This window comes from Saccopteryx bilineata, chromosome 5, assembly GCF_036850765.1.
Source record: "Saccopteryx bilineata isolate mSacBil1 chromosome 5, mSacBil1_pri_phased_curated, whole genome shotgun sequence".
NCBI classification, from domain to species: Eukaryota; Metazoa; Chordata; class Mammalia; order Chiroptera; family Emballonuridae; genus Saccopteryx; species Saccopteryx bilineata.
This window is the reverse complement of record NC_089494.1, coordinates 263,501,745-263,525,829: the sequence shown is the minus strand read 5'-3', so window position 1 is coordinate 263,525,829 and position 24,085 is coordinate 263,501,745. Positions and strand designations below refer to the sequence as shown.

Sequence of the window (24,085 nt, the reverse complement as noted above, 5' to 3'; positions counted from 1 at the left end):
AGGTTTACCCCGTGGAGGGAGGTGATTGGAGGTGCCTATCTTTAGATCCAACCCTGGTGCGTATGTGAGAACGCAGCGTCCTCCAGACTGCGGGGTTTGGGAAGGTGGCCACTCAACACTGCAGGGGGCGTGGTTTTGTTGACGAGCCCAAATAATGAGGAGAAGAACCCAGGATAAGGCGGCTGGAGGAGGGAGGGCAGGGTGACTGGGCCCTCAGGAAGGCTCCGGGCTAGACGAGCCCATGGTCACTGTGGGACAGGGCGCAGTGCTCTGAGTTGTAAGTGAAGATTAGAAGTAGGTGTCCGCAGGGCCGTGATCTGTTCTACAAGGACACAAAGAACACAGGTGAACATCACACCCCTAACATGGTGTCAGTTGGGGAGAGGGACTTTGGGGTGTGGGGGTCACAGGGAGGTGTCCTATGAACAAGACGTGGGCTCCAGCAGCGGGCTGCGCATCTGGTCTCGGGGAGACGGACAGCAGTGCTCTGGACCCCGGCTGGCGGCCTGCAGGCAGGCTCCCTCTGACCGGAGCCGCCTTCCTTGTGGAGCTGAGCATCCTCAGGTGCTGCCCACCCGCCCGCGCTGGCTCGCAGACGGCACCTGCTCTCCTGCTGCCGGCCCTTCTGCATCTGGAGGACCGTCCAGGGCTCTTGGGGTCAGGGCCTCGCGGGGCTCTTGTCTGTGCTGAAAGGGCGAACAAGCGCCCCCATCTCTGCGCCTCTCTCCCTGATGTGGCCGTGGCCGTGGTGGCGGCGGTGGCCCCGCTGACGCTCCCGGTGGCTCCTCCCCGCAGGACAACCGGCAGCGCTTGGGAGCGTCCCTGGGCAGCCTGTCTGCGGGCCGCGTCTGCATCACGAGCATGGCCGTGGTCAACCTGAAGCTGGCCGTGTGCATAGCCCTCCGTTTCTCGGCCACCCGGCGACAGTTTGGACCCACCGATGCGGAGGAGGTGCCGGTCCTGGAGTACCAGCTGCAGGTCAGACTTCCCGGTAGGGTTTCCTGTTCTTTCTGGTGTGCACGCAGGTGAGCGCTCTCTCCAGGGAGCTGCGCTTTGGCTGCTGGGAGGTGAGCCAGCCCGGGCAGGTGGTTCACAGAGCAGACGGCAGCAGCTGCCACTGCCACCAGGGGGTGGCGTCCTCTGGGCAGCGAGGCTTTTAGTAAACGGTCTTGACTTAAAAGGAGCCCGTTCCATGCCCCCAAGTAAGGAAGCCAGGAGAGCGCATCCTGGAGAGGCCGTGGGGAGGCAGGTGTGCACACCTCACTGGAAAAGGCCCTGGGGAGACAGGGTAGGGTGAGGTTGTTGCGGGTGGGGTCGGGGGGAGGGGAGAGGCTGAGCGTCACGGGAGCACCCAGAGAAGCACAGGATCTTCCCGTTACGTGGGACAGCGGGCAGTGACTTCTGTTGCTGACCTGTGGCCTGCGCGCCCCCTCCTGGTGTCCAGGGCCATTGTGAGGTCGGGGGTGGGGGCTGTGCGGGTGCCTCCCATGAGCGCGGCGTGACGCTCACGCCGGTGCCCCGCCCACGCAGCAATGGCGCCTCCTCCCGTACCTGGCAGCAGCCTACGCCTTAGACCACTTTTCCAAGTCGCTCTTCCTGGACCTGGTGGTGCTCCAGCAAGGCCTCCAGAGAAACGACCGAAACGCCAGGCAGGTGAGCACCACGCTCTGTTCCCGTCCCGTCCCCGGCAGGGCTCGTTATTACTTAACACCCACTCCGGCGGTTCTTTTAAAATAACACCCCCCACCCCTGGCTCTGCAGAGTGAAGGCCCCCGCGCCTTCCTTCCACGCGTCCGGCCCCTGGGAGCCTGGGGGTGGGGGGTGGGGGGTGGGGGGTGCTCACCGATGTGCAGGCTCAGCGCATGGCCACCTTCCCGCTCCCGAGGGCGTGCTGATGCGGCTTCCGCGGCCTCAGGGAGCTCGGCTGCTGTCCTCCCAGAACGTGACAGCTTTGCACAGCCCACGTGACCAGCCCCTTCAGCGGATTTCAGGGTCCGCTCCTTTCATAAACAACCCACAAAGATCGGAACCCAGCTGACAATCCGGGACACACACAGTCAAGGTTTCCATGCCACAGCCGCCTCGTGGCTTCCGGGGCGGCGTCAGGTGTGAACCACTGACAGCAAAAGGGTTAGAAACGCGGCAGGTCAGGGTTCCTAGGACACCCTGGGAGGCCTGTATCTAATTGTTACATCTTGGGATGTTCAGCACAAATCTCCATGGCGGCCAGCAGGGGGCACAGCCGAGCAGCAGTGAGGGAGTGGGGAGGGAGTGTGTGCGTGCGCGCGCGTGCGCGCGCGTGCATGTGTGTGTGTGTGTGTGTGTGTGTGTGTGTGTGTGTGTGTGTTTGGGGGGGGCTTTTCCCCAGGAAGGCAGGGGTTAAGCCTGTTCTTCCCTTAGTGTGAGTCACTGCAACCTTTGCCAGCTGACACTGGAATCGTTCTCCTGTTAACAGTGTTATAGTGCACTCCGGCTTTATTCCTCCTGAAACTCGGGTGCAACCCAGGCACCTCAGGACCTCCAGGGCGCCGGGTTTGAAGCGGAAAACAGAGATTTAGCAGGCCCCTGTGGGCCTCTCTTTCTCTGGATTGTCATTCATACCCAGCAGAAGCCAAGGCTGTTTATAAGGCCTGGAAGGCCCAGGGAGGCTGACCGGTACCAGTTCAGAGCCCGCTGGCCATCCTTCTGGCCACAGCAGGACCCGGTCCCCGCCTGGCCCCCTCTGCTCAGAGGAGCGTCCCCTTGACGTTGTTTGACCCCTGCTTTTCACCAGAAATGCTCGGAGCCTCCAACAGCGCGCGCTGCTCCGTGTCATGTCCGTGCACTTGACACACGCGAGCCTTCATGTGCAGCCCCCGTGGTTAGCTTCTACAGTCAGCCCTCCGCCCCGGGGTTTGTTTGCGGGGGCAGAGCGGGCCCAGGAAGCCGCATGAGTACCTGGTGCACCCATCCTCAGGTGGACCTGCCTTTAGGCTGAGAGTGGGTTTCTTTCTGCTGTGGTTGTGCAGTGTGTCGGATTAGACCGGAGGGCTTTCACGCTGCGGTCGGACTGACTCCCTCCCTCTGGTGCCGGGGCCTCCTTTCACCTGTGGCTTTTGGCTATCCCCTCCCAAGGCAGAGCTCGGACGGGAGATCCACGCCTTGGCGTCGGCCGCCAAGCCCCTGGCCTCGTGGACCGCGCAGCGGGGAATTCAGGAGTGCCGGGAGGCGTGCGGAGGACACGGCTACCTGGCCGGTAGGTTTTGGAGAAGCGTGGGACGGCCCCCGGTCTTGACCCTTCGACTCCATTTTCCTCCAGCCCAGGGCTCAGCAGACTGCGGCCTGGGGCCATTCCAGCCGCCATGGTTCTCATGAACAGCGTGTTGTTGGGACGCGGCCATCCATGCCCGTCCGTGCACGCCTTCCTCTGGCTGTGTTCACACTCCGTGTGTGGCGTTCAGGACTCTCGACAGAGCCCGAAAGGTTTACTCCTGGCTCTGCCCACAACTCATTGGGCGCCCCCTGCCCCGGACAGGTCCCCACTTCCCCACGCCGGATGTTCCTGGAAACAGGGACACCAGGGTCAGGGTGACTGTGGAGGAATTCTGAGGGCACCACTGGAGACCAAAGCAGAAATGAGGTCCCCTCTTCCTCTGAGTGGCGGCTGTCTGATTAATGGCTCGACCGCAAACTGGCACCAGGTGTTGTTCTGATGAAACACTCTCACACGTAGGAAAGAGGGAGCTCGTTCTGAGCGGCCTTGGCTGTTGTTTGGGCAGCCGGCGTGTGGGTCACAGAGTGGGCCACCCGGAGCCTGGGACCCGTCCCGGCGTGTGGGTAACAGAGTGGGCCACCCGGAGCCTGGGACCCGTCCTGGCGTGTGGGTCACAGAGTGGGCCACCCGGAGCCTGGGACCCGTCCCGGCATGTGGGTCACAGAGTGGGCCACCCGGAGCCTTGGACCCGTCCCGGCGTGTGGGTCACGGAGTGGGCCACCCAGAGTCTGGGACCCGTCCCGGCGTGTGGGTAACAGAGTGGGCCACCCGGAGCCTGGGACCCGTCCCGGCTCAGCCACTCCCTCAGCTGTGTGAGTATGGGCAAACTACCCGACCTCGCTGAGCCTCGGTGTTCTTATCTATAAAGTAGGACGCTGAGGGTATCAGCCGGGGAGTCTTTGCCGTGATCAAGTGAATTCACACGTGGAAAGCATTTGTTTCAGGTGTTGGGCATATAGGGAGTGCTTGGTAACGTTTTTTGTTTTTATTTGAATTGTTATTTTAGTTTGGAGTCATTTATTTATTTATTATTTTTTATTCAGTGAGAGGAGGGCCGGCAGAGACAGACTCCCCGGGGGTGATGCTCTGCCCATCTGGGGTGTTGCTCCATTGCGGCCAGAGTCATCCTAGTGCCTGAGGTGGAAGCCATGGAACCGTCCTCAGCGCCGGGGCCAACTTTGCTCCAATGGAGCCTTGGCTGCAGGAGGGGAAGAGAGAGAGAGAGAGAGAAAGGAGAGGGGCAGGGTTGGAGAAACAGATGGGCGCTTCTCCTTGTGTGCCCTGGCCGGGAATCGAACCCTGGACATCCACACGCCAGGCCGACGTTCTACCACTGAGCCACCCGGCCAGGGCCTTGAATTGTTATTATAGCAATCGTTATTTGCCACTCTCCCCTGCCAAACGTCCTGTGTCCTGATCTTTAATAATAAATGGGTAAGGTCTTGGTTACTCTGAGAAGGCCACACACACCTTCCAGACAACAGAACGGGCAGAACCCTTGCTGGTAGTTTACATGGTGAGACACGTTTCAGGGATGGCCTGTGGGTCATCGCGTCCTTCCAGCGAGGGTCCATCCCAGTTCTCTCTCGAACAGGGTGGCCAGCGGCGTGGCCCGGGGTTCCCCTACGCTCTGCCTCTCCCTGTCACTGACATGGGGGTGAGCACACCAGTTCCTCACTTACAAGCTCTGCCCTCCCCCACATGCTCTTTGTAGCTTGTGTTTGTTACAGCTCACGGAGACACTATAAATAGCTCACAGTAAGGGCACTGGATCCTGCAGCTCCCGCAGACAACAAGAAACGTCCGATTCAAGTGTTGTTATTGTGTACAGGCGCTGGGTTCAGACCAGTGAGCCCGATGTCAGCATGGGGGGAGCGTAAAGCCTTGTATCTGGGGTTCACTGTCAAGTGCACATTGTTTCTCCGAGGTCATTCCCCGCTCTTCACGTCCAGTGGTCTGGCTCTGGCCTGTGGCAGCGAGTCAGGGACTGATCAGGGTCTCACAGGCCACCACAAGCCCAGCAGCGGGTGAGCCTGTGGAGTCCACGTCCACCTTTCCCTGCCTCACCTTTGGAGAATATTTCCCTCCAAGCAGGGGGACCCTGGGCAGGAGGGTCTGGGGAGCACACCTTATAAGATATGCAAAAGAATCAGGCCACTTACCTGCCAGGAGAGACAACAAAAGACACGAGAGTGAGAGTTTTCTTCAGCTATTTGGACCTGTTTTTTTTTTTTGTTTTTATTTGTTTGTTTGTTTTTGTATTTTTCTGAAGTTGGAAACGAGGAGGCAGTCAGACTCCCGCATGCGCCCAACCGGGATCCACCTGGCACGCCCACCAGGGGGCGATGCTCTGCCCACCAGGGGGCCATGCTCTGCCCATCCAGGGTGTCACTCTGTTGCGACCAGAGCCATTCTAGTGCCTGAGGCAGAGGCCATGGAGCCATCCTCAGCACCCGGGCCAACTTTGCTCCCATGGAGCCTTGGCTGCAGAAGGGGAAGAGAGAGACAGAGAGGAAGGAGAGGGCGAGGGGTGGAGAAGCAGATGGGCGCCTCTCCTGTGTGCCCTGGTCAGGAATCGAACCCAGGACTCCTGCACGTGAGGCCGATGCTCTACCACTGAGCCAACCGGCCAGGGCTGGACTTGTGTATAAAGAAGGGCTCATTCAGTTTTAGAAAGTGGCAGCCAGCCCCCCCCCAGCACCTGTCTCTGACCCCCACACTGCAGGCAGGTCGGCCAGGTGACCTCCCAAGGACAGGGTGCTGGTGACGTGGGTGTTTCTGGAGCACTCCCTGCTCCCCGGCTGTGCCGAGTGTTTCTCGGGGAGCCGCCCGGGTCCCTGCTGACGCCCACTGGGCGGTCACCGTATGTCCTGAAAGAGGAGCCACTGCTTAGAGCGGTTGGGGGCCGCAGCCATCAGGAGGGGCGGGAGGGGCATGGGGTGAGGTGGGCAGTGCTTTGTCCCCCATCCCACTGGGCCCAGGACTTAAATTCCCAGGGAGTGGCGGCTGTTTCTCACACATGCACCAGAGGTGATGGAAATGGGGCTTCGTTGCAGTGAACCGTCTGGGCGACCTCAGGAATGACAACGACCCCAACTGCACGTACGAAGGGGACAACAACGTCCTGCTGCAGCAGACCAGCAACTACCTGCTCAGCCTGCTGGCCCGTGACGGCCCAGGTGAGAACAACCTGCTCAGCCTGCTGGCCTCGGGGGCCCAGGTAAAGCTCCACTGAGCTCCTGGCAGCCTCTGAACTCACACAGGACGTGAGTTCTCGTGCCCCCAGAATTAGCTCTTCTCTCACGATGGACCCTGTCCAGAGGCGGATGAAGGTCGGTTGAGGCCCCAGGCGCAGAAGAAAATATTGGGCCCCTTGTCATTAGAACGAAGTATCAAGTTGGGGATTTGCGGAGCCCTTCAGAAGGCGGGGCCCAGGGCGTGTGCCCAGTGCGGTGTGCCTGCCGTTAAGTCCCGCCTCTGACCCTGTCCTAGGAAGGGTGGTGTCACTGCAGACTAACTTCCAGAATCACTGCAGAGGCCCGGGTGGGGGGGGAGGTTCCTCTCTCCCACAGGGCCTGTGCTTGGGGTCCCCGGCTTTCCCCAGAGTGACCGGTGTGTGTGCTTCTAGGTGGCACTCGCTTCGAGAGCCCGCTGAAGAGTGTGGACTTTCTGGAAGCCTATCCTGCCGTCCTTGGCCAGAAGTTCGAGGCTGCCAGCCTCCAGGACTGCTTGGACTCCTCAGGTGTGCCCGCGCCCGCGCTGTGGTCCGCTTCCGCCCTGACCGGTGCGGTGTGCGGCGCGGCGACGGCGGTGGCCGTGGGTGACCCCCTCGTCCGTTCCTCCGGCATCCCCGTGCCGACACGGAGCCCGGCGCAGACTCCAGGGCGGGGCCGAGGGCCCCCGGTCCCCACCGCGCTCTCCCTCCCAGGGTGCAGTAGAAGCCTCAGCTTCTAGGAGCCCCGGTCCCCACCACAGGCCCTCGTCACAGAAATGCGGGGTGTCCCCGGGCCTGCGCCCTTGACTTCTCCGTGGGGACGTTCGCCGTTCACTCTGCAGGTGTGTGCTGAGCACTTGCCATCTTGCTGGGTGCAGAGGTGACGGAGACCCGCGTCCTCACGCTCCCCGGCTTCAGTCTAGGTTGGGGGTGGCCGCACAGGAGTAGGTCAGAGGCCCGGTCAGAGCCTCAGGAGGCCTGGGCCGGGTGGTCCCCACAGGGGCTGGGCCAGCTGGGACAGTCCCTTGAGACTGTGCCTCGCCGCCCAGGTCTCAGAGGAAATAACAGGCAGCCGCGGGGGACCCGGGGGTCGGATGTCCTTCCAGGGCCGTGGGCATCCCTGGGTGGTTCTGGCAGGGGAGCAGCTGCCCGGAGGGGGACTGTGCTGTCTGCTCTGCCGACTCACATTAGAAGCCGTCCTGGGAAAAAGGGCGCTGGGAGGTGGGAGAAGATGGTGGCAGGGGCTGGAAGGCAGTGGGGGCGGGGCTGGAAGGCAGTGGGGGCAGGAGGGTGATGGGGGCGGGGCTGGAAGGCAGTGGGGGCGGGGCTGGAAGGCAGTGGGGGCGGGGCTGGATGGTGGGGCGGGGCTGGACGGCAGTGGGGGCGGGACGGTGGGGGGTGGGGGCGGGGCTGGAGGGGCGGGGCGGGCGGGGCAGGACAGCACAGGGGCTCTGGGGGAAGGACTGCAGGTTCACCCAGAGGCGGGGGCTAGCTGTGGGTGCCAATGGAGAGAACACGGGTGGGATCCACCAGGACAGTGCACTGGGTGGGAGGCAGAACCCAGGCACTACTTGTGTGTGACATGCCCGCGCGGCCCACAGACGTCTGAGGTAGGGCGCGGAGACGGATCTGGACCACATGCGGCCTTTGTGCTCTGGGGCTCAGGATCACCCATGGCAGCTTCCAGAAGCTTCCTAGTGGGCCCTGGGAATGAGGCTTCTCAGGAGGACTGGATGGGAACTCCTGCCCGCATCCCCAGGTCCCCCTGCCCCTGGCAGATGTCTCTGAAGGAAGTGCCTTCCCCAGACGACCCTTTTTTTTGTCGAATCCCATGACAAAAGTAGCAGCCTGTGCCCACAGCAGAAACGCCATGAGTGTCGGCCCCTGTCCGTGCTGGTTACGCCACAGCCCACGGCCCTGTTTCCAGGTGCCCTGAGGGCCATGGAGTGGGCGTCCTGGCCAGCGGTCAGAGCTGTCCCTTCCGCTGAGACCCCCCAAGAAACTGGACCAGCAGCCCTCCTGCCGCACGGTGGGGGGACGGACGGGGTGTGGTGTTGGGCCCCCCAGGCTGCCTGGCCCTGCCCCCAGCTCTCCACCGCCCTCCTGCCCCGTGTCCTTGCCTGCGCCCCGGTGGCAGCAGCGAGCCCACCTCCTCGGGTTTTCTTGAGAACTGAGAAGCTGATACTTGGACGAGCTGTCAGCAGGGGCCCCGTCGCCACGGGGTCAGACAGCACCCGCGACTATTTTAAACACACAATCTGGTCTCAGCTGCAACTTTCGCCACGGGATCCCCGTCAAGATGCTGTTTATTCCCCTGAACTCTTCCCAGAGAGCCTTGGATGTGGGAGGAGGCCCCTGCGCTGGAGTTAGGAGACTCCAGTATGACTCATGGCGGTGGGGGGGGGACAAGGGTGACAAAGCCATCCCCCTCCCTTACACGAAGGACAGAGAGCTCGTAACATTGTAGCGTCAGCAGCTGTGGGCTCTTCCGGAGAGGGGTCTGCGGCGGAGAGCCAGGGTGCCCGCTCGCCTGCCCGGGTCCACGGAATCGTCATCATCATCATCATCGTCATCCAGAGAGCTGGTCACTGGCCCTCGCTGTGTTTCTCCGTGGGCACCAGCCTTTGTTCCTGCTTTTCTGATGTTCGCTCACGTCACCATTCCTCGTCGGCTAAAAGCAGAGGAAAACACGGCGGGGGACACTCTGGAAGCTCTGTTTCAGGGTCACAGACGTCCCCAGCCGGCCGTCACCACGGAAGGCCCCAGAGAGTGACCTCATTGTTCCGGTGACCTCAACCCAACCAGGACGTTTTCTCCCCCGGAACCACCGCCCTGCCCTTCCTGAAAGGAGGAGTACACAGGCCCTCCAGCCCCTCGGAGGGGTTTCCGCTCCGGCCCTGGCCGGCAGTGGACGCCGGGGCTGCAGCCTCGCCGGCAGTGGACGCCGGGGCGGCAGCCTCGCGGGCCAGCGTCAGGAAGCGCGCCAGGGCAGCGTTGTCTGTTTCTTCCTCGGGGTGCCCTAATTTTCTGCAAGCTCCACAAAGTGAAAACATTGTTTCTGGAGGAAACACAGACGCAGCTCACACAGTATCTGGCAGAGGTGGCTTCGCCCCGCACCCTGGCCCGGCTCTCGGAGCGTGGAGAGTGTGGAGCGGGCGGCCCGCGGCCAGCCCCCGTCTCCAGGGCATTGGGTCATCCGGCCCCACGTCTCCGGGCTGGCCTTCGTCCCTGGGCTGGGTCTTCCGTCTAAATGACATAAAAGATTTATGGCCCTGGAGCTCAGTAGGACAGGAGGCGCGAGGTGTCCCCAGTGCCGGGTGCCCCCTGTTTGGAAGGGCAGGAGATGTTTCCCTCTCGGAATGCAGCGGTGACCTGGAGAGCGAAGGACAGGCCGGCCCCATCCAGGTCCTGGGGGACGCACGTGCCTCAGCACAGAGGATGGTTTCCCGGGTGGTCCTGTGCAGCCCAGGACCCGCACGGCCACTTGGCGATGGGAGGCCACTGCTGCAGTTGGCTCATTTGCAAGCATGTGAAATATTTGCAGCTCCATGTGTCCTGCTGCTCTGACCCCTGTGTGTGCAGGGCTGGGGGCTCCGTGCTGCCCCCGCGGTGTGACTCTGGCCGGGTACCTAACCTCTCTGTGCCTCAGTGTCCCTTGCAACAGGTGGGGAGGGAACATGGTCAGCCCCGTGCTGTGCACCGTGGAAGCCGGGCCTGCCTGGCGCTTTCCCTGGGGCAGCCGCATGTGGTGGGGCCCCGCTCGGAGCCCTCCCTGGGCCCAAAGACACAGGGTGGGCTGTGTGGTGAGCTCTGCCCTTTCCCAGGAAGCAGCTCCTGAGCTAGGTCTCGGAGGCTCAGAGCAGCATGTTGGGAGCAGGCGGCCACACAGGAGCCCAGGGTGGTGAAGGGCGTGTGGGCCCAGATGCAGAGCGGGCGGCACTGGGGCTGCGTGTCCACCGAGGAGCTGGTGGCCTGGCGTCTGGGGCTCCCTGGGGTCAGAGCCGCCCCGGGGTCAGAGCCGCCCTGGGGTCAGAGTGGCCCGGGGTCAGCGCGCCCCGGGGTCAGAGTCCCGCTTCGGAAGCTGTGCTTAGAGGAGCCCAGATGCAGGAGATCAGTCGGGAGCTGGTTCGCAGGCAGAGGCACAGAGTGGAGAAGGGGGAGCAGGCTGGGAGGGCAGGGGACAGGGTCAGAGGGTGGAGGACGGGATGGCCGGGGCTGCCTCCTAGACAGAGGACCGGGCGAGCGTGAAGGACTCTGGTGACACTGAGAACTCAGGTGTCACCTGGAGAGAGTCTGGTGGGCGTGCTCAGAAGCCCCTGGGCTACGAGGTTGAGCAGGAGCCGCAGACCAGGAGTGAGTGGAGGGTGGTGACAATGACAGCTGGGGAGTGTGCTGGCGGGAATGAGGCCACATGTGGGGTGAGGTAGTGCCAGCTGCTGAGTTACCGTCCGGGGGCACAGAGGGGATGGGGGAGCCCCGAGGAGGCCGTCTGTGACCAGCAGGACGGTGGGGGAGCCCCGAGGAGGCCGTCTGTGACCAGCAGGACGGTGGGGGAGCCCCGAGGAGGCCCTCTGTGACCAGCAGGACGGTGGGGGAGCCCCGAGGAGGCCGTCTGTGACCAGCGCTGGAAAGTCGAGCCTCAGAGGCCTCCGGGAGGATGCATCTCTGTGCCCAGCTCAGCTCCCAGCCGGGTCTGCTCAGTGATGGCAGCTGGCTTCCGAAGAATCCCAGGAACTGGTGCTTCCTTCCGTACGCGCACCGGGGTCTCCTCCCTTCCACGTGAACCCCTCAGAGCAACGTGACACGCTTTCTTCTCAAAAACTGACAGTGGAAAGTGGAGTTTCAAAAAAAACAAAAACAAAAAAGTTCCAACAGCTCATGTATCAAAGCAGACTCCAACTAGCCACTGACCTCGGCCACCGTGGGCGCGTCCACTCCGTCCACCGCAGAGGGGCGCCTCCCAGGGCGCGCTGGGGAGCCGCCTGGCGGGGTCCTCGAGGGACACAGGCAGGGTTGGTGTGTCATCCCTCGGGCCTGGTTGTGGCATTAGCAACAGTGATTCCTGGCACACGGTGAGGTCCTGGGTTTGTTGTTGGGTGAACACATCGTGGAAAATGTGAGTCTGCTGTTGGTGTGAGTTCCGTCCTGCCCGGAAGGGCTCCAGGATGCGGCAGCGTCTCGATGACTCCAGCGCAGGTGTCTGTCCCCTGCGTTCTGTCACATCCACGTTGGTACCCAGCGTTGACCTGGGTTTTCTGGGTATTCCGGGAGGACAACCTCCCAGGCTCAGGAGTGCGCACTGGGCCACCTGGTGTGTCCGTGTCCATGGGCGACCGTGCTGAAGTCCCACAAACGGTGCTGAAAACAGAGGAGTCCCCAAATCCAGGTGTGAGCAGGGCTGGGACCCTCTCCCTGGTGGGGGCTCCTTGGGCAGTCCCTGCCCCGTGCCTCAGTTTCCCTCTCTGTACACCAGACCCGATCCACACACTCGTCCGTGTGCGCAAGGAGCCGGTGCTGCTGTCTGTCCTGAGGACGCAAGCGCTCGGCCGCGGTGGGATGCTCAGTGGTCACCGTTTCCTGTTTTCCGTCTCGCAGTCCCCCTGGCGGCGTATGTGTGGCTGGTTTGCTACCTGCTCCGAGAGAGTCACCAGAAACTAAGTCAGGAGAGGAGATCGGGACGCAACGACTTTGAAGCCAGAAACAACGCCCAGGTGTGTGCTTGTTCCTACAATTGCTTTATGATTTGCCCCTGATCCCCGTGCTGCTGGGTCCCGACGGCGACGGCCCCACCCTCCAGCCCCCGTGACCTCTGCCGCGGCCTCTCCCCCAGCCTCCAGCCCCCGTGACCTCTGCCGCGGCCTCTCCCCCACCCTCCGGCCCCCGTGACCTCGGCCGCGGCCTCTCCCCCACCCTCCGGCCCCCGTAACCTTGGCCGCGGCCTCTCCCCCGCCCTCCGGCCCCTGTGACCTCGGCCGGGGCCTCTCCCCCACCCTCCAGCCCCCGTGACCTCGGCCGCGGCCTCTCCCCCGCCCTCCGGCCCCCGTGACCTCGGCCGCGGCCTCTCCCCCACCCTCCAGCCCCCGTGACCTCGGCCGCGGCCTCTCCCCCGCCCTCCGGCCCCCGTGACCTCGGCCGCGGCCTCTCCCCCACCCTCCAGCCCCCGTGACCTCGGCCGCGGCCTCTCCCCCGCCCTCCGGCCCCTGTGACCTCGGCCGGGGCCTCTCCCCCACCCTCCAGCCCCCGTGACCTCGGCCGCGGCCTCTCCCCCGCCCTCCGGCCCCTGTGACCTTGGCCACGGCCTCTCCCCCGCCCTCCAGCCCCTGTGACCTTGGCCACGGCCTCTCCCCCGCCCTCCAACCCCCGTGACCTCGGCCGGGGCCTCTCCCCCACCCTCCAGCCCCCGTGAATTCGGCCGCGGCCTCTCCCCCGCCCTCCAGCCCCCGTGAATTCGGCCGCGGCCTCTCCCCCGCCCTCCAGCCCCCGTGACCTCGGCCGCGGCCTCTCCCCCGCCCTCCAGCCCCCGTGACCTCGGCCGCGGCCTCTCCCCCACCCTCCAGCCCCCGTGACCTCGGCCGCGGCCTCTCCCCCGCCCTCCGGCCCCCGTGACCTCGGCCGCGGCCTCTCCCCCACCCTCCAGCCCCCGTGACCTCGGCCGGGGCCTCTCCCCCACCCTCCAGCCCCCGTGAATTCGGCCGCGGCCTCTCCCCCGCCCTCCAGCCCCCGTGACCTCGGCCGCGGCCTCTCCCCCGCCCTCCAGCCCCCGTGACCTCGGCCGCGGCCTCTCCCCCGCCCTCCAGCCCCTGTGACCTTGGCCACGGCCTCTCCCCCACCCTCCAACCCCCGTGACCTTGGCCGCTGTCTCTCCCCCACCCTCCAGCCCCCGTGATCTCGGCCGCGGCCTCTCCTCCCTGCAGCTTGGTTTGCTGTGGGGACGCGGCACCACCCTTGCTAGGTTGAGAAAGAGACTGGTTACATCACATTGAAAGTGCCTGGTGGTACCTGGCCCCTCTGCCAGAGCTGGGGTCACTGGAGTGGGGGGGGTGTCTTGGAGTACAGGACCCTTAGATTCACAGAGGGCCGGGACACCAGCCCTTGTCCTGACCTATTGACGGGCAGTGACTTGGTGACTCCACATGAGGTCACACACCAGTGCTCCGCCTTCAGGTTTCAGAGTCATTGTCATCCTACCCAGGGAGCCTCTGGGCATGGCCAGGGGCACCTCTGGTCCTCACCCTGAGCGGGGAGTCTGGGTACAAGAGCAGTGTTCTGACACGACCCGTGGCGCGGGGTCTGTCTGTCCCCTGTGATCCCCGGGTCCCACGTGTCTGCAGGGACGGGGTCGTTCAGGAGGCCGGGGGGGTGAGGGAGGTGCCGGGACCTCTCACGCTGGTGGTGTCCCTTCTCGGTGTTGCCTAGTGGGTCTCTGTGTCCCCGGAGACCTCTACCTGCCTCCTCCTGACCCCTCCTGTGTGGGGAGGGGCAGCTTCGCCCTCACGCAGACGCTGAGCCGGGGTGTCTCTGGGGACCTGCGGGCACACCGCCTGTCGGGTGGGGGAGAGTCGAGGAGTTGGGTTGGGGTCTTGGTGGGAACGGCTCCAGCTGAGGGTGACTACACCAGGGGTGAAGCTATGACTTAAAGGAATGCAGGGCCGCCCGGGATCAGCACAGCCCGGTCAGTGCCACGTGACCGAAACAGGAGGCAGGAAGCGGCCCGCCCGGAGCACGCCAGCGTCCCGGCCGGCTCGGTCCCTCGGACAGCGATGCTGCCAATCAGCTCGTCCCGAGTTACTTTGTGTCCGAGCACCATTCTGAAAGGAAGACCCTCCCGTGAGCTCCTAAGCAAGACGCCACAGAGACGGACGGCACAAAGGGCGACCCCACCTCCACACCCCAGAGAGCTGCCCAGGGGCTGCTGTCCACCTCCACACCCCAGAGAGCTGCCCGGGGGCTGCCGTCCACCTCCACACCCCAGAGAGCTGCCCGGGGCTGCCGTCCACCTCCACACCCCAGAGAGCTGCCCGGGGGCTGCCGTCCACCACCACACCCCAGAGAGCTGCCCGGGGGCTGCCGTCCACCTCCACACCCCAGAGAGCTGCCCGGGGGCCGCCGTCCACCTCCGCACCCCAGAGAGCTGCCCGGGGGCCGCCGTCCACCTCCACACCCCAGAGAGCTGCCCGGGGGCCGCCGTCCACCTCCACACCCCAGAGAGCTGCCCGGGGGCCGCCGTCCACCACCACACCCCAGAGAGCCGCCCGGGGGCCGCCGTCCACCTCCGCACCCCAGAGAGCCGCCCGGGGGCCGCCGTCCACCTCCGCACCCCAGAGAGCCGCCCGGGGGCCGCCGTCCACCTCCGCACCCCAGAGAGCCGCCCGGGGGCCGCCGTCCACCTCCACACCCCAGAGAGCCGCCCGGGGGCCGCCGTCCACCTCCACACCCCAGAGAGCCGCCCGGGGGCCGCCGTCCACCTCCCCACCCCAGAGAGCCGCCCGGGGGCCGCCGTCCACCTCCACACCCCAGAGAGCCGCCCGGGGGCCGCCGTCCACCTCCGCACCCCAGAGAGCCGCCCGGGGGCCGCTGTCCGTCCCTCCTGGCTGCCCGTCTTCACCCCGGGTGTCACCTGGCGCGTGCACTCTGATGCCAGAATGTGACGAGGGCTCAGCTGTGTGAGAGGTAGCTCACCTCCGTCCGGACGTTGTGACCACGGTTCAGTGAGCTCACGGCAGAGGATGGAGGGGCCAGCGGGAACCGTGGACGTGGCCGGCACACCTGAGGAGAGGTACACCCTTGTGGAGTGGCTGCGATCATGGACAGCAAGCCACTGCGAGGCCTGGAAGGGGCGGTGATGACCCGAGCGCGTCCGTGCTGCCCACACCTGACCTGATCACGCAGCATTTTAAGAGCGTTCTCAGAGCCCCGGGTTGGGCACTGGGGGACCAGTAAGACATAACGCCACCCCCATGATGGTCTGAGCAGCGTGGCACACAGGAGGAACACCGGGACGACGTTTGTGTACACGCAGCTGGGAGGCTGGGAGAGAGGAGGCGGCCGTCAGCGCTGACCACGTGGGCACCGTTTCTCAACAGCAGGTGCTGCTGTAAACAAGTCTGAAGACGGACCGCGGACAGGATGCCCGTGAACCACGTGCCTGCCGGCGGGTGCTCAGCGGGAAATGGCTCCCACAGATTGACGGGCAGCCTGGCCCAAGGGCGCAGCCGCGAGGTCTGTGAACCAGTGCAGGGGACGTGCAGGTTGATGACAGCGTCCCAGTGACAGCGGCTACTCCATCCGCTGTGGATGGATGGTGGGAATGGCTGGGTCTTTGGAGAACTTACTCTTCAGTTGAACTATAAACGTGCCTCATCTTTGACCAGGAGGAAGTTTAACTTGACCTGCTTGCCCCTGCCAGGAACAACGGTCACTTGCTGTTGTTAACTGAGACAAGCCAGACACCCAGTAGGTCCTTGAAAACATCAAATAGAGTAAAAATATGTCTATCACATGATTTGGCTACATGATTCCATCATCTGTTTAAGAAATATAAAAAGGCGGGAGGCGTCCCCACGCTGACTGTCAGCCTCTCCACGCCTGCCTGGGGCCGACCCGTCCCGAGTTCCTGGGGATGCCCTGCAGAGACGTCTGTGCCCCGGGAGACAGACCCTCCTGCACCGTCACCTTTGATGGCCGAGAAGCTCGGAGCCAGGAGAAATGGCCCGGGTTGCCCACCCTCCTTGTCAGGGCCAGCCTTGACCCCAAGCCTGCTGACGCCAGGGCCCAGCTCTCTCCCCCACACGGCACGGCTGACCGCTGAAGTGGACAGTTCTGACTGTATCGCCAGAGTATCCATTCCTTGTTTGGCTGTCCTCAGAAACCAGCGTGCCGCAGAAATTGATGCCTGGTCCCAGCTGGTTCATCACACCCTTCCCTGATGTGGGGAGCATATTGGGGAGGGGGTCCGACAGGAGGGGGGCTGGGGTTGGGCCCAATGTGGAGGGCAGGGACCGGGCTGGGGGGGACCGCCCCCCTGGCTTTGGACCCCTGGCGTGGGTGCGCTGTCTTCCCCAAACAAGCTCCAGGGGTGACGGCTGTGATGGACAGCCGGTCCTCAGCTGATGGACGGGCCCAGGAGGTCCCCTGCTGCCGCTGACGGGCAGGGGGGGCCCTGTGCTTGTCCTCAGGTGTACTGTCCTTGTCCTCAGGTGTACTGTGCTTGTCCTCAGGTGTACTGTGCTTGTCCTCAGGTGTACTGCTGCCGCTCCCTGGCCCTGGCGTTCCTGGAGCTCACCGTGATTCAGAGGTTCCACCGGCACACGCACCAGCCCGGCGTGCCGCCCCCGCTGCGGGCCACGCTCCGGCGGCTCAGCGCCCTCTACGGGCTGTGGTCCCTGAGTCAGCACACAGCGCTGCTCTACCGAGGTGAGGGCTCCTGCCGCAGGCCCCGCCCACCCCGCCCCCGCCCCGCCCCTGCCCCCGCCCCGCCCCCGCTGCGGGCCACGCTCCCGCAGCTCAGCGCCCTCTACGGGCTGTGGTCCCTGAGCCAGCACATGGCGCTGCTCTACCGAGGTGAGGGCTCCTGCCGCAGGCCCCGCCCGCCCGCCCCGGCCACGCCCCCCGGCCACCCCCGCCCCGCCCCGCCCAGGACCTGGGTACACGCTGCTTTATCTAGCACAGGGGTTTCCAACCGCTGGTCCGCGGGAGCCCACCACCCTGGTGTTCTCTGAAGATTGCAGACCCGATGCTCTCAGTCGCCTTTGCTTATGCTCTGGTGATTCTGCCTCAGTGGTCCCTGAAATAACTCTACTTTCACCAGTACCCAGGGGTACAAAGGCTGAGAACCACTGGTCTAGGGGAGCTCCTCCCGTGCGGAGTCAGCCCGTGACGGAGAAGGCCCAGAGGCCCCAGTGAGGACGAGTGAGGGCAGAGCAGCATCCGGACAGCGCCCACAGGGCACAGACAGGCCTGCATGGCTGGGGAGGCACCCCCAGAAGTGCCCAGGCTGGGGGTGGGGGCGTCCTGGAGGAGGTGATGGCTGGGAGGACTGGTGGGAATGGGGTAAGCCTGTGTTCCTCAGCCATACTTGTCCCCTAAGGAGAACTTACATTTTTCCCTAATCGCCCCCATGGCGTTAGTGCTGCGGATGGTCTGCATCTGCTCACATCCTGTGTGCGTGTGTGGGCTTCGTGGAGATACATTGTTGCCCTTCCCCCTCGCCAAGAGCCCACGCTGCTCCCCTCCGGGCTTGCCCTGCGGAGGCGAGGCGGGAGGGTGCGTGGCTGACAGAGGCAGGCTCAGGGCTGGCAGGCTCAGGGCGGGCAGGCTCAGGGAGGGGCAGGGATGGTGCTCTTTCAGGAATGCCAACCCGAATGGCCACACGTAGTTATTTTCTGTGTCAAAATTGAAACAAAAGATTGTGCAGCAAATGTGGTATCTGACGTGCGGGGCCTCCTCCTTGTGCCTGTTAGATACCACGACCCAGCCCTCTGCGGTGCAGGAATTGACCGTGAGGAGGTGGTCACATGTCCTGTCCCCTGGGGGCTCCAGAAGGCCCCCGACACCCCAGCCCCCAGCCCCACACTACCCTCCCTCCCATGCTGGGTGTCCCGAGAGCCACCATCCACACTTCCCTCTCCTAGAATCCCTCCTCCTTCCGAAGGAACCTAGCCCGCCAGCCTCCCCTGAGCCCTCTGCCCCGAGTGCCACACACACCACCTGCCTCACGTGGGCCCCCGGCTCCCGCAATCCCAGCTTCTGGCCATCGCCTGGCACGAGCCCCCTGAACCAGCGGGTTTCTGCCCAGCCAAGGGGCTGCAGCTCAACTGGGCTTCTCGGCAGTGGTGACACATTCCTGCACTGAGACTGGCCGTTTTGGAAAGCTGGTTCAGGACGATGGCTACCCGGGGGGTGACTCTGGACTCAGGGTGACAGACGGGACAGACCCCGCAGTAACCAGCACTGTGCTTGCAGGTGGCTACTTTTCTGGTGAGCGAGCAGGTAAAATGGTGGAGGACGCCATCCTGGAGCTGTGCGCACAGGTGAGCCGTCATCCCCTTTGTGTCTCACGACTTAGCGGTATTTCCCGCGGCCACGGTGTGTCAGCACGCCCTCCTGCTTCCCTCACACCCGCGCACACACCGCCCCAAACCGGGAAGGTGACGGGAGAAGGCGCGGATGCTGGGGTCTGGGGAACAGGGGAGCCGGGGGAACATCTGGGGACCTGTGCCCAGGCAGCTCCGATGTCCTCTTCCCAGCTGACCAGTCCTCCTTCTCCCGGGCCTGGCAGGTGCCTCCGCCTCCAGTTTAAGTTTATTTCCGTTATTTCCTCTTTTCTTTTGCCTTTCATCTTTGTCACCTGGAAAACCCCAGTGGTCCCGATCCTCACAGCATCCTGCTGATGCTCTGCCCAGCAGAACGTTCTGACCCAGGGTCGGACATGTTCTGGTGCCGCCTGGCTCTGCCCGGTCCCCACCGCCAATGCCGGGGTTGTGGGAGGCAGTGTGGCCCCGTGGCTGAAGGGTTTGATTCTCATTTATGGCAAAGTATTTAAAGGGAGAGAGGCACACAAGCTGTGGCCGCCCCACGGGGCTGTGCCGTCGCACTGAGCCGAGTCCTCGTCCAGTCAGGGGGGCAGGGAGTGAATGAGATGCCCCTGGACTGTGCCAGGCCATTCCAGGGCTGATGGGCTCTGGGTGGTATCTCTGACTGCCGTGAAGCCTGTCTCGCCCGCATTGATTCCATGAGCCCTCAGCGCTGTCTCCCTGCGCTCTAGGTCACAGGGCATGGCAGGAAGGGGGGGGACTCTAACAGCCACACTCAGCTTCCCCACAGGAAAACCAGTGCGGTTTAGGACGGTGAACTGCTGCTCCTAAAGTCACAGGAGAGGGCTCTGCGGCTCTCCAATGCGCTGCCCCCTCCGTGGCTGAGCCAGCGGGCAGTCACGGATACAGTGATGCAGCCCACATCTCCCCTTCACCCCCGCCTGGTGGGTCCAGGTTCATCTGCAGCCCGGGGGGCAGGGGGTGCGCGGGCCCTGGGACAGCGGGCGTGTTGGAGACCAGCATCTGAGCTGTGCCGGATGTGCCCCATCCTGTTGGCTGTGGGTTCTATCGCTCTGTGCTGACCACTTGCTTTCAACCTGCGTCGTAGCAGTTGCCCCTATGTCCCAGCACTCTGTTCGGCGTGGCTGTGGCATTTCATAACTGTTGCAAGAAACAAAAATTGGTTTTGCATTTCAAGAACATTCTTGGGAGTCTTATATAAATTCCGTACCGCAGACTGATTCGCACAGCGGAATGGGAGGGTCGTGAAACCGCAGCGGACCCGCAGCGCTCACATTAGGACTCGGGTGCTCACGGGCGCCTTCTCGGTGGCTCTTTTACTGGGCACAGCTTCCTATATTGGAGCAGCCCCTGCCCAGATTGAGTCAGGGGTCAGGGACAGATCAGTTTATGTGCTGCGGGGTCATTTTTACAAGCGGTCCCCACCTTGTTGACACAAGATGAACACGTGGGGGCGTCCCAAGTGGGCAGCAGCACGGTGAGAATATTCCCGGTGCAGCAGGGGAGCCTCGCCAGGCCACGAGCAGACAGCGCACTGGGACCGAGCCTGCGCTGGGGTTCCCGTTGCTAGTGCCTGGGGCAGCAGACTCCAGGGCTCTGTTCCCCCGTGGTTGCCATGGAATGTGGGGCGTCGCCAAGTGTGCTTGGCCTTTGTCTTCCAACAGCTGAAAGATGACGCGGTCGCCCTGGTGGACGTGCTGGCCCCGCCCGACTTCATCCTGGACGCCCCCATCGGCAGAGCCGACGGCGAGGTAAAGGGCCCCCCTGCATCCCCGGGGCCACTCCGGGTTCTGGTCAGTGTCCGCAGAGCCTGCGATGGTGAGCTGCCCCAGGACTCTCCTGTCGTCGTCCGGGAAGTTGTCACATCCGGGCAGCAGAAGAGGGGGTGACGGGAGAAGTCGGGGTGGTTGTGACCCCCAGAGCCTTCCTCTGAGAAGTGGGGGTAACGCGGCCTCCGTGGGGCCGTGATGCGGCGTCCCCCTCGCTTCACACTCGCCCTTGCCCCTGTCCAGGCCTGGTCTCACCGGCCATCTCGCAGGGCTGGCTCCTGCCCGTCAGCTGGACCAACCAGCCCTCAAACCTGCACCCCACAGTGGTCCCCACACAGCCCCTTGATCACCTCTCCTGCCTGCTCCCCACCTCTTCTCCCCAGAATGATTTTTGAAACTCATGCTGACAGGCTGTTCCTCTGAGCTCCTCCACCAACGCCCCCCTGAAATGCCCCCAGCCCTTGTGGCCTGACCTGTGTCTGCTTCTCCAAGGTCATTGTACGCTGTGCTCCTGTTCCCCTCAGGCCACCCTGCCCTCTCTGCTGGGCTCATTCCTACCCCAGGACCTTTGCACCCGCTGTCCCTGCTGCCTGGAGCACTTTCGTTCATTTGGTGCTAAGCAAAGTGCTGCCTCTCAGAGAGGTCTTCTCTGGCCTCCCGCGAGGTGCCCCCAGGCTCACGCCCCCACTCTGTCCTGCGGTGTGTCCCTTTTTACTGAGCTCACAGGTGTCCCCATATCACTTTCTTTGCCACACGGAGATGCCAGTGTTGGTTGACGCTTGTGCTTCCCACGGGTGTTGTCCCTGTGAGACCACGAGGATGTGCCTACGGTCTCTCAGCTGTCAGCAGAGGAACAGGATTGACCCTCCCCCTTTCACCCCTGACCCCAAGGCCATGTCCTCTCTGCTGAGACACCAGCTGCCTGTGATTCTCAGGGCCGCTCTCCCCGCTGATGACCGCTCTGTTTCTCCAGTGAGGAGACTCGGCTACAAGCCGTTTATTTTGAAAGCTCTGGAGGAGACGGCTGGGCAGGCGGGGAGAGGCCGTGTATGTGAGGTATGCCGCCCCGGGGCCCACAGCACAGCCAGCCCAACGGCCGTCATTCTTGGCTGGAGCCCCCCATGCGAGCCGGCAGCCCCGTGGGTGCCAGGGGACGGCCGTCAGCACAGACCAGGCACAGAGACCCCAGAACTCCTCCATGGCCACACGCGGCCAGGAAGCGGCGTTTGCTCTCAGGACTTTCCAAGGAAAAGGCTGGTGGGATGTTCGGCCCTCACTGCACTTGACGGTGTTTCACAGTCTCATTCCCCGTTGTTCTCCGCTGGGGGAGAGAAGGTTTATCTAGATGAGACCTCAGTCACCTTCCCCTTTCCTCAAAGAGCAACGTGAGACCTGCCTGCATTTTAACGGAAGCCGACGAGGGGAGCTGCGTCCGCCCACGTGGCCATCGGGGGCTGTGTCTTTATCCCTGACCTGTGTGTGTGTTTCTCTGCAGCTCTATAAAAACCTCTGGGCCGCCGTCCTGCAGGAGAACCAGGTGCTGGAGAGGGTGCCCTGGTGGCAGGAGTTTTCCACCAACAAGCCTGTCGTGGGGAGTTTGAGCTCGAAGCTGTAGCTTCCGGCACCCGCTCAGCTCCGCCTGGTGAAGCCAGCCGACCCGCTCGGAGGACCCTCTTTCTCACGGTGCTCCTGCCTGCATTTAACCGGCTGGGGTCCCGTGTGCCGAGGCTGGGGGTGCTGGCTCTTCCTGGTGGGCCCTCCGAGTCTCTCCCCGGGAGAGGCAACCCTGGAGGTCAGGGGTCCCCCTTGCTGTGTGAACAGAAGACCTGTATGGCCGCAGCTTCCTGATGAACCGCCGATTTCTGATAACGAGAGTCTATTTTCATACACGGAACACGAGGCTGACGGTTCACAGCAAGGCCCTCTCTGATTCACAGCTAGTAGCATCACCGGGGTTTTCACTGAGTTCTGCCCTCGCCGAGTGCTGGGGGCTGCCCATCTGATTCCTTCACTGCTTGACTTGACGCGTAATTAAATAACTGTTGATTTGCACTATCGGTCATCTGAACGGCATTATTCCAGATTTTTTAAGAAGAAAATCAGGTTTTTTTTCTTGTGTGGAGCTGGAAGTTTCCATCATGAATAGGCTTCCAAAGAAACGTATGAGACTCTGAACGTCTGGTCAGTTCAAAGCCCTGGCCCCGGGGTGTGCACATGTCATTGAGGTGAAGCGGTTCGTTCTTTCAGTTGGTATGTCCAGCTGTTGGCTCAGCGAACCGAGTCATGTGTGTGCGTGTGCATGTCCTCAGCGTGGCCCGGGTCTGTGAGTGCCCGTCCAGTCGGTGAGACCAGAATGAGGGGCCGATGCTCACCTACCCCCACCCCCCTCGGTTGCCTTTTCATGGTCAGGAGGGTGGCTGGTGGCTGCTGCTCCCGAAGGCACGGGGTGTGGTCAGCAGCGGCCCCAGTGCCCTCCCGACCTCTGCCGCCTTGGAGCAGCAGGTCACTAGGACCCGGGTGCCCACGGCGTGCAGAATGCAGGACAAATCAGGACGGGGTCTTAGTTTTCATCGCCCAGTGGACCTCCGGGCATGGGAAGGGTGTGGACGAGAATCTGATTTTAAGACCAACTCTCCAGCTCTGGAAATGACACGGGTGCTTCCTTGACTTCTCAAGCCTCAGTTTTCGTGCCTAGAAACGGGGCGTGCACCCCCCACACACACACACACACAGAGCTGCTGGAAGCGTCCGTGCCTGCTGGAACCCTATCCATGTCATGGGCCCCTCAGACAACTGGGAGGGGGGTTATGGTGTCACGCCTGTTTCATGTGGGAGAGACCTGACCTGAAAGGCTGCACGTCATGGGCCAGATGCCCGGGATGCGACAGAGTTGGACCTGGCCCTCAGGCCTGACCCAGAGCCCCACAGGGACCCCTGGTGTCCTCAGGGCCCCCAGCACATCCTCAGGGCGGGGCACGGGGCAAGTACTTGCTAGGATCGGTGCCAGTTTAAGGAGCTATTGGCCTGAATTTAATACGTCTCTGGCTCGGTGGTTGCCTTGGTTTTAAATAAACCTTTGTGTTTGTAGGGATGGTTTGTACATTATAGCCCTCTGTGCCGACTTGCAGAAAGATGGGAACAACAGACAGGATTCCAGACCCTGGGTAGTTTAGACGGGTCAGTTCTGAGCGCAAATCCAAATAACGTCAGAGGAGCCTGCTGATACGGGGGTGGGGGGGCTCACTTCTTAGGGGCCCCCAGGGTCCAGCCACTCTGCCCGGGGTCCAGCCACTCTGCCCAGGGTCCAGCCCCCCTGCCCAGCCCCGCCCCCCTCCCTGGGCCTCCACCCACTCTGACCGGGGCCCACCACCCTGACCGGGAGAGCCTGTGGGCCTGCTGGTTGGGCTCATGCCGATTTCTCTCAGGTGTCCCCTTGTAGGACAAGGCGTGTGACGGCCAGGCTGCTTGACCCAGGGCCCGTGGTTTCCTCAGCAGCGGGGGACTGGCCAGCAGGGCCTCTGGTGTCTGGGGGGGCCCTGTGCCTCGCCACACCCCACGGGCCCTCGGTGACCCAGTGACAGCCTCATCTGAGCATCCCTGGGGTGTTGTGTTTGGCCCCTTTTGTCCACTCTGGCTTGTTACCTGGCCTTGTCTCTGAAACCACCTGTTCAACGAACGGGTCAAGTTGCCCAGGGTCAAGAGGCTGCTGCGTCCAGGGCAACAAGCTACTCTGGCTGTTCGTGTCCGACGGGCCAGGGTTTGGGGGTCAGGAACGCTCTGGGTCGTGTGCCCACCG

At 63.5% G+C, this 24,085-nt stretch overlaps 1 protein-coding gene across 5 annotated transcripts in view; it reads left to right on the top strand.

Moving 5' to 3' along the window:
• The window catches only part of ACOX3 (acyl-CoA oxidase 3, pristanoyl), a 37,895-nt gene extending 15,551 nt beyond the window's left edge, over positions 1-22,344 (top strand). For all 5 annotated transcript variants that reach the window (XM_066278951.1, XM_066278952.1, XM_066278948.1 and 2 more), the window contains 10 exons: positions 796-978; positions 1,531-1,653; positions 3,115-3,235; positions 6,310-6,432; positions 6,882-6,995; positions 12,063-12,178; positions 16,706-16,880; positions 18,429-18,496; positions 20,185-20,271; positions 21,785-22,344. In XM_066278951.1, the coding sequence (XP_066135048.1) occupies positions 796-978; positions 1,531-1,653; positions 3,115-3,235; positions 6,310-6,432; positions 6,882-6,995; positions 12,063-12,178; positions 16,706-16,880; positions 18,429-18,496; positions 20,185-20,271; positions 21,785-21,904 (1,230 nt within the window). In that variant the 3' untranslated portion in view covers positions 21,905-22,344. The remainder of the gene's footprint in view (positions 1-795; positions 979-1,530; positions 1,654-3,114; positions 3,236-6,309; positions 6,433-6,881; positions 6,996-12,062; positions 12,179-16,705; positions 16,881-18,428; positions 18,497-20,184; positions 20,272-21,784) is intronic.
• Positions 22,345-24,085: the final 1,741 nt, after the last annotated feature.